At 43.3% G+C, this 16,031-nt stretch overlaps 1 protein-coding gene across 1 annotated transcript in view; it reads left to right on the plus strand.

Moving 5' to 3' along the window:
* The window catches only part of IGF2BP2 (insulin like growth factor 2 mRNA binding protein 2), a 390,975-nt gene that overhangs the window by 243,900 nt on the left and 131,044 nt on the right, over positions 1 to 16,031 (plus strand). The window contains exons 6-8 of the mRNA XM_086955447.1: positions 2,536 to 2,820; positions 4,987 to 5,121; positions 13,985 to 14,107. Coding sequence (XP_086811573.1) covers positions 2,536 to 2,820; positions 4,987 to 5,121; positions 13,985 to 14,107 — 543 coding nt within the window. The remainder of the gene's footprint in view (positions 1 to 2,535; positions 2,821 to 4,986; positions 5,122 to 13,984; positions 14,108 to 16,031) is intronic.

Genomic DNA, 16,031 nt, shown 5'->3' on the forward strand with positions numbered 1-16,031 from the left:
AGCACATCAGTGGAACCAGGCTCCAGGTCAGTTATGAGATCTGGTGTTGATAGATGGCCATACTCATCGCTCTCTGCAGTGGTGGAACATACAAAACCCTTCCAAGGGATGGCCATTTCTCAATCCTGTTCCACAGATAGTGATAACAGCAGACACATCCCTCACTGGTTGGGAAGCACATATGGGAAAACATACCATTCAGGGCATGTGGACTCTGCAACAAAAACAATTCCACATAAACCATCTAGAACTGCTAGCAATTTTTCTAGCATTAACAACCTTTCAACATCATCTAATAGGGAAAGCTGTCTCGCACAACAACATGACAGCCATGTACTACATACAAAAACAGGGGGCACACACTCTCTACAGCTGTCACAGTTAGCACAGAGCATCTGGAGATGGACCATACCTCAAAAGATATATCTCCTTGCAGAACATCTTCCAAAAGTACACAACCAAGTTGTGGATCTGCTCAGTCGTCAATAACAGCAGATACACGAATGGGAACTTCACCCTTAACTTCTCCTCCCATTCTTCCAAATGTGGAGCTTCCCAGAGATAGATCTGTTCGCCACCCACATCTGTTTGCCACCCACATAAATGCCAAATGCCCAAACGTTGTGTCCTGACATCCACACCCATTGTCCAAAGGCTATGCACCATGGATGAATTAGTCAGGGATATTTGCTTACGCTTTTCCACCCCTCCCACTCATTCCATTAGTGGTTCGGAAACTCAAACAGCACTCCCTGACACTTATCATAGTTGCCCCAACATGGGCCCGACAACCCTGGTTCACAATTCTGTTGGAACTATCAGTAGTTCCACACCAAAAACTACACCTCTCCCCCAAGTTCCTTACTCTGAACCATGGAGAGATAAGACATCCAGATCCCAATCAGCTCAACCTTACGATTTAGCACCTGAAATCCTAGAGTTTGGCTATCTTAATATTCCGTGAGACTGTATGAATGTTATTAAAGAGGCTAGACACCCTACCACAAGAGTATGCTACGCAGCAAAGTGGAAGAGATTTGTTGTTTATTGTAATAACAATCACATCTATCCACTAGATGCTTCAATACAAAACATAATTTTTTATCTATTATACTTGCCACGTTCTAACTTAGCATAACATCCATACTCTGCAATAACTGCATATCTGCAAAATAGACAGAACCTGTCTCTTTTCAGAGTTCCCGCTATTAAAGCTTTTATGGAAGGACTCTAAAGAATCATTTCTCCCAGACGTCCACCTTCTCCAGTGTGGAACCTTAACATAGTCCTTACAAGACTCACGGGTCCACCATTCGAGCCGTTGCACAAATGGGAAAAACTATTTCTCACTTGGAATGTAGCCTTCCTTATAGCCATCACTTCTCTAAGAAGAGTGGGTGAGCTTCAGGCACTAACTATAGTGGAACTATTTTTGCAAATACACCAAAGCAAAGTCGTCCTTAGAACTAACCCTAAATTCTTACCTAAAGTCATCTCTGCCTTCCATATCAACCAATCTGTTGAGTTGCCTGTATTCTTCTCTCAACCAGATTCAGTGGCAGAATGTGCCCTTCACACATTAGATGTCAAAAGAGCAGTGCTTTACTAAATAGAAAAAACAAAGCCATTTAGGAAAACTAAACAAATCTTTGTTGCTTTTGCTCCGCCTCATAAAGGCAATCCCATTTCAAAATCAGGCATTCCAAGGTGGATAGTTGAGTGCATTCAAATATTCTCAAAGCTAAATGCACACTAACAATTCCCCCCTAGGGTGCATTCTACACGCAAACTAGGGGCTTTTATGGCATTCTTGGGAAAAATACCCATAGATGACATCTGCAAAGCTGCAACATGGTCTACACCACACACATTCACAAAACACTATTGTGTGGATGTGTTAGCAAAACAACAAGGTAGTGTGGTCCAGGCAGTTTTACGAACACCATTTCAAACCACGGCAACAGCTACAGGTTAGCCACCGCTTCAAAAATAACTGCTTTATATTCTATGCTAAAGCATATGATCCACAACTCCTATACCTCGAACGGAAAATGCTACTTACTCTGTTCTTGGCATATAGAGCTGTAGAGTCATATACACCCACCCACCTCCCCGGGTACCTCTCCCTGTTGCAGTGATATCTTACTTAGATACAATTTACATGGACATCCCTTCTATTACTTTACTAACTCCATCATCAACCTTTATGGCAAAACAATCTAAGGATGGAGTCTATGCCCATGCGCACTATCACCAAAAGGAGGAGTCCCCTACCTTGTGACTACAAGACTTCTTCGAACAAAAACAAAGTGCAAACATCCGGACACAACACCAGATGGCGATCTCTGCTAAAGCATATGACTCTACAGCTCTATATTCCAATAACAGATGCATACTGGGTAAGTAGCATTTTCCTTATTTTGCTTTGCTATGCAGTGTTGAAGATCTTATACTGGTGTTTTTCCATTTGTTTAATTTAGTGTAGTTATTACACTTTTTGCTCCTTTGTAACATAATTTATTTTCTCCTATGCAGAGCAATTGAGAAGCTCAGTGGGCACCAATTGGAGGACTGTTCTTTTAAGATCTCCTACATCCCGGATGAAGATGTAACGAGTTCCCCACAGCCTACTCCTCGGACTCGTCGTAGTGGTGGTGGCGGACACTCTTCCAGGGAGCAGGGCAATTTTGCTTCAGGGTCTTCTCAGTCAAAGCAGCCGGAGTATCCATTGCGAATCCTTGTACCAACCCAGTTTGTTGGTGCTATCATAGGAAAAGAGGGATTGACCATAAAAAACCTGACCAAACAGACCCAATCAAAGTAAGTCTAGTGCACATTAGGATTTACTTTACTACCTACAGTGAATGCTACCATCTCAACGCGGCTAAAAAATGGTTCCATTTTCCTGTTTAGTATGTTCAATATTTTAAAATGTTGCCTACACAGTAATCCACTATGGCACTATAAGAATATTAATAATTATTGGTAGAAAACAGTACTTGTAAATTAGCTCCTTTGTACGCAATGGAAAATATTAGGGTGAACTATGTGCTGCCAAAAAATTATGCAATATGAAAGAAAATACTGCTTTCTCTTCCTCATGTGTTTTATGTACCCTGTAGCAGTTTCTATCCATCAGTCTATATTTGTTTGAAAAATCATTGATATTGCCACACAAGCTTTGCTGTACGTTTTCATGGTTTAGTGATGATGTTACCTTGGGCAACGGGAAGACCAGTGGCCTGATTTAAAGGTAAGTTGATGCAATTTGCATCTGGCATTCTGAAAGATTTAGGTCCTCCTTTTCCCTAGGGGTGAAAAACCTACCAAATTTAGGGCTCCATTACAAATTCCTCATTATCTCTGCGGGGAGATACTGGTGCCAGAGGCAAATACACCAAGTGGTAACTCCCGGTGTGATAACTTGGATTACAAGCTATTTTCTCCGGAATAATTAATAATATTTACATGGCATATGAAATACTTGGTTCAGTTGCACAAGTTTTTCCTCGTTCCGGGGAAATAAGAGTCCCAAATCTACAAATGTTTACTGCTGACTTGAGGCAGGTGGCAATGTTGTAGAGTCTTTTATGGGGTGATCGGAGGGGGCGGAAGGGGAGGTTCCTTCTTTTTTAACCTGGAAGGGGCTTCTTCTGTTTCACCTCTTCCCCTAATCCCCAGATGAAGGATGCAGACTGGCAGGAACCGGGTGCAGCACTGCAGGAAAGTCCAGGAATGACATTTTTGGGTCCGGAGTTTGTGGACCTGATAATTCTGGCCCCAGAACCACCAGGAAAGATGTAGTTGCCCTGAGCGGTTTGCGTGACCACTGAAATCCTAATGGGCGACTACCACCGCTGAGGCATTGCAATCAATGAGGCTGTTTCCTCCTTGAGAAAATCAAGTGTGTGGTGGAGAAGTGGGCTTTTAGCAGAAATTCTGCATTGACCTAGTTAAATACTGACATTTCCAAGGGTAAATGTGGGAAGTACAACTATGCTCCTACATAGTGGTGTAGTGTAAGTGCCTTATATCTTGTCTTCCTGACATGCCGGGGGATGTTGAATGCCATGATATCCATTATATGGATTGCTTTCCCTTCCATATAATACCGGCATTGGCAGAAAATCATAAATCATGATTTTGTTCAGTGCTGCATGCTTGCATCGTAGTGTCAATTAACCTCATCTAAGCATGACATCTGTTATTCAGTGTAAGACTGCACTGTGACAAACTAGTAGTGCCTTCACTAATTTATCATAATGCTATTGTGCAGTAATTTCCCACTTGCATATGTACTAGGGAATGAGTGGACTGTGCCATTATCAGTGCAGGGATATTGTTAAATCTATGAACTACCTTTGCTCTGCTGACTGTCACTCCCTGCTGTAGTATGGGGTAAAGGGTACTGTCCTAATTTGGAGAGAACCTTTCCTCAAATGGTTATTCTATCACCTTACGAATCTATGGCGAAGAAGGGGAAATAGATTTTCACACATTACTCGGACATTTTGAGATTTTCTTCTTTCTATCCTCAGACCCGAGCACCTCTCTTGCTTGCCCAGGGGATTACATTTTCATAAACAGCAATGCTAACGCTGAGAGCAAGTAGGGTCAAAATCTGTATTTATAGATAGCTCCTAAGTTTTCTTCAGTGATAGATGGCAAATAAATTGTTATAACTGAGACCTTTCTTACCAGCATGGGCCTGTCTCACTGGAATTCATAATTCGTTCCCTTCCCCATCCTACATACTGTTGCTTCCAGTTGTGTGTAACTTGGGGATTTTGATTTCTCAGGTCTCTGAAAAAGGATGTGCGTGACATGAAAATTTAGTTGAAAATTGCTTATGGCTAACCTTTCTAATTTGTAAACAGACAGCTCTTCTTCACTCCGAAAACAGCATCTCTAAAGACATCAGTTATTTGAGGGTCACTGAAAAATCTTCTAATGCCCTAATGCTTGTTTTGCTTTGTTTTTATATAGGGTGGATATTCATCGAAAAGAGAATGCTGGTGCTGCAGAAAAGCCCATCACCATCCACGCCACGCCAGAAGGCTGCTCGTCAGCATGCCGAATGATACTGGAGATCATGCAGAAAGAGGCAGAAGAAACAAAGTCGTAAGTGAGAACCGTTTACCTAAATTGTATTGTGTTATAGTATTCGAATAACTCCTCCTACCCCTGCATGGTCAGGAAAAGCTTCGATGCCAATGGCTCCTGTGGGCAGGACAGCAGCACTCACCACTAAGTTGAGGAGCCAACACTAGCACTCCATTGCAGTAGGGGCCGCCGCCAAATGACCCATGCTGTGACTTGTGGTTCTTCTTCAGACAGGAGAAAGCACGAGTTGACTCTGGCATCAGATAGCTGTCCTAGGCCGGAAAGGGTGCCAGCCCTTTTCTCTCTAAACCCTACTCACTACCCCAAGACGTACCAGGAAAGCCTTAAAAAAGGCCTCTTAACATCCACCTGGATACAGACACCACACAGAAAGGAGGCTCAAATAATGGCCCACTTATTTATAGGGGTCAGGGCTTTGGCAGACTATACAATAAGACCTTCCCATTTATAGTTGGCAGGATCTCCCTTCAAAGCACAATTCCAAGAGTGGGAAGGAGAACAGGCATGGGCACTCCCATCAGCCTTCCCTTTATAATCCCCAGAAGGGAAGGGAATTAGTAGGAAGGTACAGAGGCCTGAAATATGCCTCTTCTTTTTTGCAGGCGGCAGATTTTCTTTTAAACCTTCAGTGACCTCTTGGGAGGATTGCACAATCAGATCTTCGATGGACTATGTACTTTTTGTGTGGGGATAGGAAAGACTCAATTCCTTAGGGTTAAGAAACCTTAACCACGGACATACATATACGATTACACAATCTCAATAAAATCTTTCTATCACACACCGCCTCCAGTGTTCCAAGAGTCGCTGGCATCGTCACATGCCTTTTACTTTGAGCAAATTCATTTACGATGTAGAAGCAGACCGAGTTTAGTGCTGGTTCCCCTGGGTCATGGTAAGGAGTTTATCTGGCATCAGCTGGGTCTATAGTGCTTTTGTAAATTCCAAGAGATCATTCATTTTCATTACCTTTCCAGCTTGAATTTAGCGGCCAGAACAGAGAAAGTAATGCCACTAATCCATATTTTCTTGATGTACAGTACAAACGGGGATGTCTATTTGAGTACCAAATCCTATATTGCATGCATTATCGAGGTTTCACATGTAGGAAGGGTGATTTAGGGCCATTAAATACAGTCATTATGCTGTGACTACTGCCACAGGTTTACTGTTTGTAAGTGCAGTAAATAATTGTGACATTGATATCCTACATCAATGCTATCCATTTATCATATATGGATGGATTACAGGGTTACTGGATCTGCAGGCTGTGGGAACGTAGTAGAACACTAGTTAGATGTAATTCAATTTAACACTCTCAGATGTTGTTTTTTGTGCTTCGCGATACTTGGAGAATATGCAAGAGTTTGATAACTAATATCCCAAGTATCTATAAAATAGCCCATACCTTCTGTGAGTTAAATTCACCCTTGCCTAAAAATAAAGGCACAGTCGGTATTATATCCTTAATAGACTTGCGTTCGATTTAATGGGACATATTTATGACTTTTGCGATCTAGCACCCTTGCCAGATCACCATAATAATAATACCTGATTACTCAGTGACACTGTGATATTAAATACTACAACAATAAAGGTGTTAAAATGTTTTTAAACGCCATCGTGTGTCTTGGATGCTGCAGTCGAGTCTGCACTGACCAAACATCGAATGGTGGACAGACAAATTGTTCATGATGTCGCCTCTGCCTACAGAAATGTGGTTCAGTGGCTCCTTCCTGGTTTGGGAATATGGAAACTTGGTTACTGGCCTCCAGTTTTGACACTTTGCTAAACGTTCTGTGATACTTGGCAGCTCACTTTTTTCTTCATCACCCTGTGCCTCAATTGTTACATATCTGCAACTCCATCAGACAACACCTTGTGTACAGTTAGTTTTTACAACAATATATTATTACAATTACATATTGCCCCCTCACCCCTTTAGTTTTCTGTCATTTGTTGTCAAGCAGACCCCATGCCTAACGTTTCTAATATCACAGTGGAGGTGTGCCAGGAAACATGATTAATCACACACAAAGCAGTGGGGCTCCTGTGAAGGGCCCCTTTATCCTGCAACATCCTAAACTAAAGCAAACAACACTGTAATGAAAGGAATGCGTGAGTTTTAATGTCATCCACTGGCGATCATCCAGGCCATACCCCAGACCATCTCTTTTTGCTCGATTGTTGCTGTTGGTGCATGACCAGTGCTGATTTGTATAAGACTGGTTCCTGTCTGAGGTGGCAGGGTGTTATGCTAATTATAATGTATTAAGCGCAGGCTTGCCATTGCAGCACTAAGAGTAGAATTGGAAGGTAATGCTATGTTCGAGGCATGTGTGGCTGTAGATACACATAGTTTGCGTACTCCTGCCATCTAGTATTGGGTCCGAACGTCTGCATGTTGTTTTTCTTCAAAGACGTCTTTCGGGTTACGAGGTAGACTGACGCCTCCTCTTGGTTATAATGCGCGTGGGCATCGACGCCACAGTTGGATTGGTTTTTTTCTGCTGTCGTGTTCTGATGTGTGTGTCTGCTCTCTGGTTCGACGCAGTCACAGTGCTTTTTTTGGTTCATGTAACCCTATTCGTCTCAACAGTATAGTTCTGATCGTGCATCCATTCTTCGTATCGAGGTATATCTGAATCGCTTGTCGAGACGCTTCGACCGTGGCCCCTAGAGGGCCTTGCCCTTTGGGGGCCTTTCTTGTCTCCATAAAGTTCTTAAGGGAATGCTTTGCTGGTGATGGAATGGACTCCTTTCTGTTACTGCCCTCGCTGCTATGCAAAGTATCCCTGAACCAACCTACACCAGGTCAGCAATCTGCGTTTATCGCCAGAACACAGAGAGGCCGATTGCTACGCTTGCCACTCTTTCTGCTAAAAAAAACCCTTCAAGCACATTGGCTCGAAGGGTTGTGGAGGATCATCGAGGATACTCAAGACATCTTCGGTCATGAAGACATTGAAGAAGAGGAGGAACACCCTCCGCATTCGGATGTGGAGGAAGAGTTGTTATCCATTAAGGGCAGGTCCTGCTCTGACCTTGAGGTCGACCTGGAGATGGAAGAAGTTACGCTGGATCAACAGTTTCTGAGTACTGTGGCCCTGTCCCTCAATAGCGTATTGATCAACCCAAAAGACATTTGGTCCCTCTGGAGCAACATGCAGAGGCTCTCGGTCCACCACTGCCTTTTGGCCATGGTCGGCACCAAGCATCTAGTTTGAATGCCCTGCCTTCCGTCTTGTTGCTAAAACACCAACCAAAGCTGAAAGAAGCCTTCAGCATCAAGCACGTTGATCCCATATCACCATTTGGCACCTGCCCAACCCTCAGTGCCAAGCCAACCATCACCATTGAAGGCAATTGCATCAATGCTGAGAGAAGGTGGCGAAACCAACACCTGGGTGAGACATGAAATCTTCTAAACCAACTTCCAAGCCAGATACCAGTAGGCCAGTGAGGCCAATTCTTCATAGACTCCAAGAGCAACTGAATGCCAAACAGAAGCAAATCCACATCCAGCCTCACACTGACTGTATCCTTGCCAAACCTTCGGCTCTGATTCCTCCACCCCCAAAAAGACTGCTGTCTTTCCAGGAAGCTGTGGATCTACTGGTATCACCAAAACACTGGAAAAAGTCAGACAAGGCCACCAACCCTTTGCCTCCTGCGCCACCCTTACCACCTCCTCCACCACCACCACTAGCTTTGCCTTCTCCACCTCTATCTATAGAAGACCCACTAGATATTTCACTTCAGGGATCTCCACAATGTGATACAGCTGGGTATGGTGGCGAGCAAGACACTTTTGGAGGAAAGTTCGAGGGGCTATTCTAAACACACACGTAGGACTAGCATATCAATACTGCAAGAATCAAACATTTTCAAGTGTTAATACCCCAATTCTAGACAAATCAACAAGTCACAGTGAAGACAGTCATGCTTCTCTTGGGTATGATGGCCTCCTGCAGTGCCATAGTACCTCATGCGCGATTACACATGTGTCTGTTACAGGAGTGCCTAGTTCAACAGTAGTCTCAGTCACAGGGTCACTTAGAAGATCTAGTGTTGATAGACTGTCACACTCATTCTCTCTGCTCTGTTGGAACACCAACAACCTATTACAAGGGTCTCATTTCCTCGACCCTGTTCCAAACATCACTGTCACAACAGACGCACCACTTACGAAATGGGGTCCACACTTGCAAGATCTCACAGTACAGGGTCTCTGGGACATCAAACACCTAGGTCTCTACATCAACTACCTAGAGCTTCAAGCGGTTCACCCAGCATTGAATGCATTGCGTTCCTGCCTCACCTGATTGGCAAGGTTGTCGTAGTCCATACAGACAATGGCACCTATGTATTATCTGCAAAAGCAGGAGGGTAAAGGGGAGGACATATTCTCCACAATTATCTCGCCTATGTCAGACCATTTGGCGATGGGCTTTACTGCACATCATTTATCTGTTGGCGGAATAACTCCCGGGAACAGACAATGATTTTGCAGACCTCCTCAGCAAGGATGCAACAACAAGTCCACTAGTGAGAACTCCACCCCCAAGTTGTCCTCCCATACTTTTGCAGGTGGAGGTTACCTCAAGTAGATTTGTTTGCAATGGCAGACCACGCCAAATGCCCAGACTTCACTTCCAGGCTCCCACACCCACCATCCAAGAGCAATGCACCAAGGATGACTTGGTCATGGATATTTGCCTACGCTTTTCCTTCTCTCCCTCTCCTTCCATTTCTGGTTCAGAAGCTCAGGCAACAATTTCTCCCACTCATAGTGGTAGCTCTCACATGGGTCCGACGGCCCTGATTTACATTACTGGAGCTCTGTGGTTCCCCATGAGAAGCTCCCAACAGGCCGGACCTTCTCATTCAAAACCATGACGAAATCTGGCACTGAGATCCCAAGGCTCTCAACCTGCATTTTTTATTGATATTACCTCACTAAGATGTGTTAGTGAGCTCCAGGCATTAACCTTGGAACAACCTTTCTTCCAACTCCACAGAGACAGGGTGGTCCTCCTTACCAACCCTAAATTTCTCCCCAAAGTTGTCTCTCACTTTCACTGCGATCAGTTGATTTTACCATGTTTTCCCTCAACTAGACGTAGTTGAAGGGAGGGCTCTCCACACTTTAAATGTCAAGAGCCCTTCTGTCCTACATTTATCGAACTAAATTGTTTAGAAACACTAAACTATTTGTTGCTTTCTCCCTACCTTATGAAGGAAAGCCTATATCCAAATTAGGTATTGCCAGTTGGATAGTCAAGTCCATTCAAACAGGTTACGCTAAAGCCAAAATACCTCTACTTATACCTCCTAGAGCACACTCCACTCAGAAAAAAAGGAGCATCTATGGGTTTCCTAGGAACATTCCAGTAGCTAACATGTGCAAAGCAGCTACATGATCTACACCTCACACTTTCACTAAACATTGTGTGGATGTTCTAGCACGCCAACAAGCTAATCTAGGACAGGCAGTGCTACGTATACTTTTCCAAATAACTGCAAAACCACAGATTAGGCATCACTTCTGAGGAAGCCTGCTTTACAGTCAATGCAAAGCATGTGTATCTACAGCCATAGATGCCTCGTACGAAATATTTTACTTGCCATGTAATGTAGTTCTGTAGATTCACATGCGCCCACCCTCCTCCCCGGACACTTGTGGCCGCTGCAGTTTACTTTATATATACATGGCTATCTCTTTACTTACACTTATTTTAAACTCCATTCTCACCTGCCTGTGGGAAAACAATATAACAATAGTCAATGCCCATTCACATTATCACCAAGAGGAAGAGTCACTGTACCTTGTGACTTAAAAGACTTCTTCGAAGACAAACCTCTTGCACACATCCGGACCGAACACTAGCTGGCAGGAGTATGAAAGCATCGGAATCTACTGCACTATCTGCCACAAACAGATGCTGACAGGGTAGGTAACATAGTCCATACTTTTTTTATTCAGAACTGCACAGTTATCACAGTACATGTGATCTCATAAAGTCATAAAGCATTGAGAGACAAGATAAAGGATTATCATGCATATCAGACTAACATTCCAGCCGATCACACAACACTAGGGCATGCCCATGCATCCAGTCTTGGAGTAACATGATACATCAAACTTCTTTATGTTTAACATGCAGTCAATTCTCATAAAAATGAGTTGTACATATAAAGTACAACAGCGAACAGAACAAAACAAAAAAACATGGCAGCAATTGGCAGTCGGGTGTTAGTCCCTATAGAATCCCCTGATCAGGGAGCTGTGTCTAATTATACATTCATGTCTTCTTCCCCTAGCTTCCGGGGTAGAACATATTCCATACAGTTGAAAAGCTTGCCTAAACAGCCAAATCTTTATTATATTCTAAAACTCAAAACTTGTAATAACGCAACGAAGGAGGCAGAGTTCCAGATTATTTTGGGCTTGCACAGAAAGCCTGCCACCACCCATCTGTTTCCTGAAATATTTTGGAACAGTTAATACTTTTAAGGTTGAAGGAGCAAAGTTCCCAAGCAGGAATGTTGTTCTAAACTCTTGATTTTAGAAATTGGGGGGTTCCTCACTTAGAAAGACCTTTAAGATGATACAGCAGACCTTAAATCTAATTTAAATGTCTGAGGACTGATGAGATCGCTCGCATTGTAAAGTACTCTTAATTTCTTCAGAGGTATAGGTGGCTCTTCCAGCATAGTAACTGGCCCCTGGCCTGGTGCAAACTGGCTTGCCTTTGGTGTGCCAGCATCCATGTCACGGCCAAGTTTAAACAGGCCGGTGGAGAAAGATTGCAATCAACTAGAGCACGTTTTCAAAATGGCTTCTCTAAGATGTGCTTTTCCTTAAAAGAAAAATTGGCCACATACTCCTTCTGCAAGGCTGATGAAGAAGCCCAGCCTTAAAATAATCAAATGCTTGGATAAAAATTACAGGAGGAGCGGTTAGTCCAAGATCAATAGTTGAGGCATTAACATAAAAAACAGATTTAACCACAACAACACTTAAAACCGATCTTTCATGCAAAACAAAACGTGCAAAAGTGTGAAATAGCAGTGCTTGTATTAGATCAACTTCAAAATAGTACCACTGAGCTAAAAAAAGATCGAGTTAAATGCGTCCCTGCATGATTACCAGTGGCTGTGATAATTCAAGCTTTCTACCTATCACTTTGTTTATAGTCCTCACATGCTGAACTACATCAACACTGGATCCTTTGTTCAGTATTTACAGTGGAGTTGAACAGTTCAGCACATAAGGCCAGAAAGTGGTGATCAATTCACTCCTGATGGGTGTGAGTAGCTGCTGAACTGAGACCTCCACTCCACCCCTACCATTCTGTGGTACCCCTCAAAGTGCAGGGGGCAAAAAAATGGCACCTGATCAACGCTGCAACCTGAGCTGAGGCAGAGTGCTTCGTTTGTCCTTTCATCCTTTACTGGTGGAGCTTTGGGTCACTGCTAGTTCAGCCATGTTGCCATGGTGGAGCTAGATGGGTCTCAGCCATCAGAAACCCAGTGGTTCCTCCTCCACTGCATGAGACGAGGGAAAAATAGTACTAGTGGTAGATGCAGAACATTCCCCTGTTTACATATTTAGGTATATATATTTGCAAGGCGGAAACATAGCTAGAAAGCAACAGAGCGCTGTGTAATATGGGGGTGTTGACAGATTACCTACATCAAATAGACATTCACATCTTTGAATTACACAATTAAATTTCACATACTTACAATTGCATTTGCCTAAATTCATACAGCTTTCAGTCCGGTACAAAGACTGCGTTACAAACTCAGATGCCAAAAGAAGCAGCTTAGCCTCTGGGCCACATTTCTTCCCTCAGCCTCATGTTTAGATTTCAGTAACATCCTGCTGACAAATTCTCAAGCTAATTACAATGATATGAAAATGGTACATGACTTGGATCATCTAGTATTACTATTTATTTATTTATTTATTTATTTTTAAAGTTTTATATAGCGCGAACAAGATCTTTGCAGATATCAGAGCGCTTTACAGAAACAGTAGGTCGATATAGTTAGAATAGCAATATTGTTGTACAATGTAATATTGTAGCAAAAAATGTTCTTAACCAGTAAAAATGTTAGTCCTTTTATAGCTACAAATTCACACTTTCATCATGGTTGCTGCAATCCTTTGTCAATCAGACCCCACAACCCATATGTTTCCACCTTGTATATGTTTTACACCCTCATATCCATTTTGTGTTCGAGTAGACCCTACATTTACAATATATCAATACACTGACTTTAGAAATTTCAATAACACTAACGGTGATAGATTACTTTAGAAATACTGAACATTACCTAATTAAATGGATCTCATAAAATGGCCTACTTTACGATGATTTTGTTAATTCTATTTAGCAGCCAATGTGGTTTTTAAAAGTTCTCAGTGTTGGATAAGGTTTTTAACCATGGCTAAACTTATTTGGAATTAGAGGGCACGGTATTGCCAGTGCCGGAGCTATTTGACATAGAGACCTTTAGCAGGTCTGGTGTTTTGGAGCATTGCTACAGCCGGTTTCTTTTTCCACAGAGAAAAGTAAAAACCTTTGAAAACTCTTTCATTTTTGGAAATGTGCCATGACTCCTGTTCGCTTTAAATTTAGACCATGTAGTAACATCCTTTGCAGGCATTTTTAATATGCATTGCAGTCCACCACCATGAATGATAAAAATTCAATAGTCCCGATGAGGTTAATATTTCCCTTTAGTGGAAAGATGTTGAGAATGTCTCAACACCCACCAGGCCATTGTGTCTTTGCATTAATACATTCAGGGAGAGTTCCCTTTTTAATAACTTGAATTTTTTTTTTAGCCCTGAAGAAATACTTCTAAAAATCTTGGCTCACAATACCTTGGTTGGGAGACTGATCGGTAAAGAAGGCCGAAACCTCAAGAAAATCGAGCAAGACACGGGGACCAAAATAACAATTTCACCGTAAGTGTCACGCCTTGTAACAACATGCTTGTTGTTCTTGTGCTTGCATTTTAAACTGTACTCATCGGCCAGTGTGCCAATACCTATCTATCAGTTTAAATGTTCTAAAGTTTAATAAATGCTGTTTGACAGGTTTGTATTTTAGTAAAGAAATTCACAACTGCCTAAACTAGTGAAGGCAGTCGCAGCGTTAAAATGATCTCTTCTGTATGTTCATGAAAATATCAGAAACCTTTTACAGTGTACAAACATTTGTAAAGAATTGCCAAGGTGTATTGTGTTCCGGGTCACAATCTCAAGGAAAAGTTTTATCCTGCCATTTCAAGGTGGTCCTGTCGAATTTCTTTTGACTTGGCCCAAAGAACCTAGATGTTATAAAGTTAGCACACTAGTAGCTGGGAGTGGGAGGAGCTAGGGGGCGAGAGGAAGAGGAGGAGTGGACGCAGGATATAGTTAGTTAGAGCAGGGACGAGGTAGGAGTAACATGCAAATAATAAAGCTCCAGTTGATACCAGAATAGTAGTTGTATTTATTGTAGCTGGACGCTACAACTGGCGACGAGGGTGGGATTGAGCAAACCCCACTGTGCAGAGCCTCGAGAAATCGCCTTGTCCCCAGCAGTTGTCGCGCTGAAAACGCACTGCACACTAGAAGCGTGTGTCCCAAGTGCAAGACTGGCAAACAGGAATCGGGAGCCCACTCCGACCCCGTGGAGTGCCCCAGAGGCGTGGACGACACTCACGACGCGCTGCCAGCAAGCGCTGCTGAGAGCGCTAAGATTTGAGTCCAAGCGAAAGTGGACATCGGAAAACCTCACGCCCGATGCGTGAGGTTTGGGAGGCCATCGGCGGAAGAACGCGGGAACTGCTAAGGCAAGTCGGGAGCCCACCCCGATCTCACCTGATGTCCGTGGTGGTGGTGGAGAAGTGAATCCTGGCGTGGACTGCCCCAGAAGCCGACCGCCGGTGAGTTCTGAGTGCCCCCGAGTGAATGAGCCTGGAGAGCCAGCCTCGTGTGTGCCTGCAAGGACGGCGGCCATCTTGAAGTCAGGCGCCTAGTAAGGACAACCCTGTGCAAGTCAACGGCGGCCATTTTGAAGTCAGGCACTGGTGAGAAAACAAGCATTGGCAAAGTAAACAAGCATTGGCGACTACAAGGAACAAGCATTGGCAAAATAAACAAGCATTGGCGACTACAAGAAACAAGCATTGGCAAAGCAAACAAGCATTGGCGACTACAAGAAACAAGCATTGGCAAAATAAACAAGCATTGGCGACTACAAGAAACAAGCATTGGCAAAATAAACAAGCATTGGCGACTACAAGAAACCAGCATTGGCAAAGTAAACAAGCATTGGCGACTGAAAGAAACAAGCATTGGTAAAGCAAACAGGCATTGGCGACTACAAGAAACAAGCGTTGGTAAAATAAACAAGCATTGGCAAAGACAAGTGAGATCGCTGCAGAATGGCTGACGAAGATGCTCAACCTCCACCCAGTGGATCGCTTTTGCGAGCACCCGCTCCTATCAAGGTAACAACGGAAGGGAGCATGGGCCCCAAATGGCAAGAGTGGCTGGAAGAGTTTGAAGACTATATTGATGGTTCGGACATCACTGATGAGAAAAAGAAACTGATCATTCTGCGCAATCTGGCGGGGCGAGAGATAGTCAAGATACTCAAAGACCTGCCTGCTGCCGACGTAGATACTTATGCTAAAGCGTGTGAGGTCCTGAACAAGAAGTTTCTTCACAAGAGAAATGTAGACTATGAACGACACACATTTCACTCCGCCAGGCAAGGGAAGGATGAGCCCATGAGTGCCTTCATGGTGCGTCTGCGGAGACTAGCCAAGTACTGTGAATTTGATTCTTTCTCTACTGACGCTGCCATCAAATCCCAAATAATAGACGGATGTCATTCGGA

Source organism: Lissotriton vulgaris, chromosome 2_1 (assembly GCF_964263255.1).
Source record: "Lissotriton vulgaris chromosome 2_1, aLisVul1.2, whole genome shotgun sequence".
Taxonomy (NCBI): Eukaryota; Metazoa; Chordata; class Amphibia; order Caudata; family Salamandridae; genus Lissotriton; species Lissotriton vulgaris.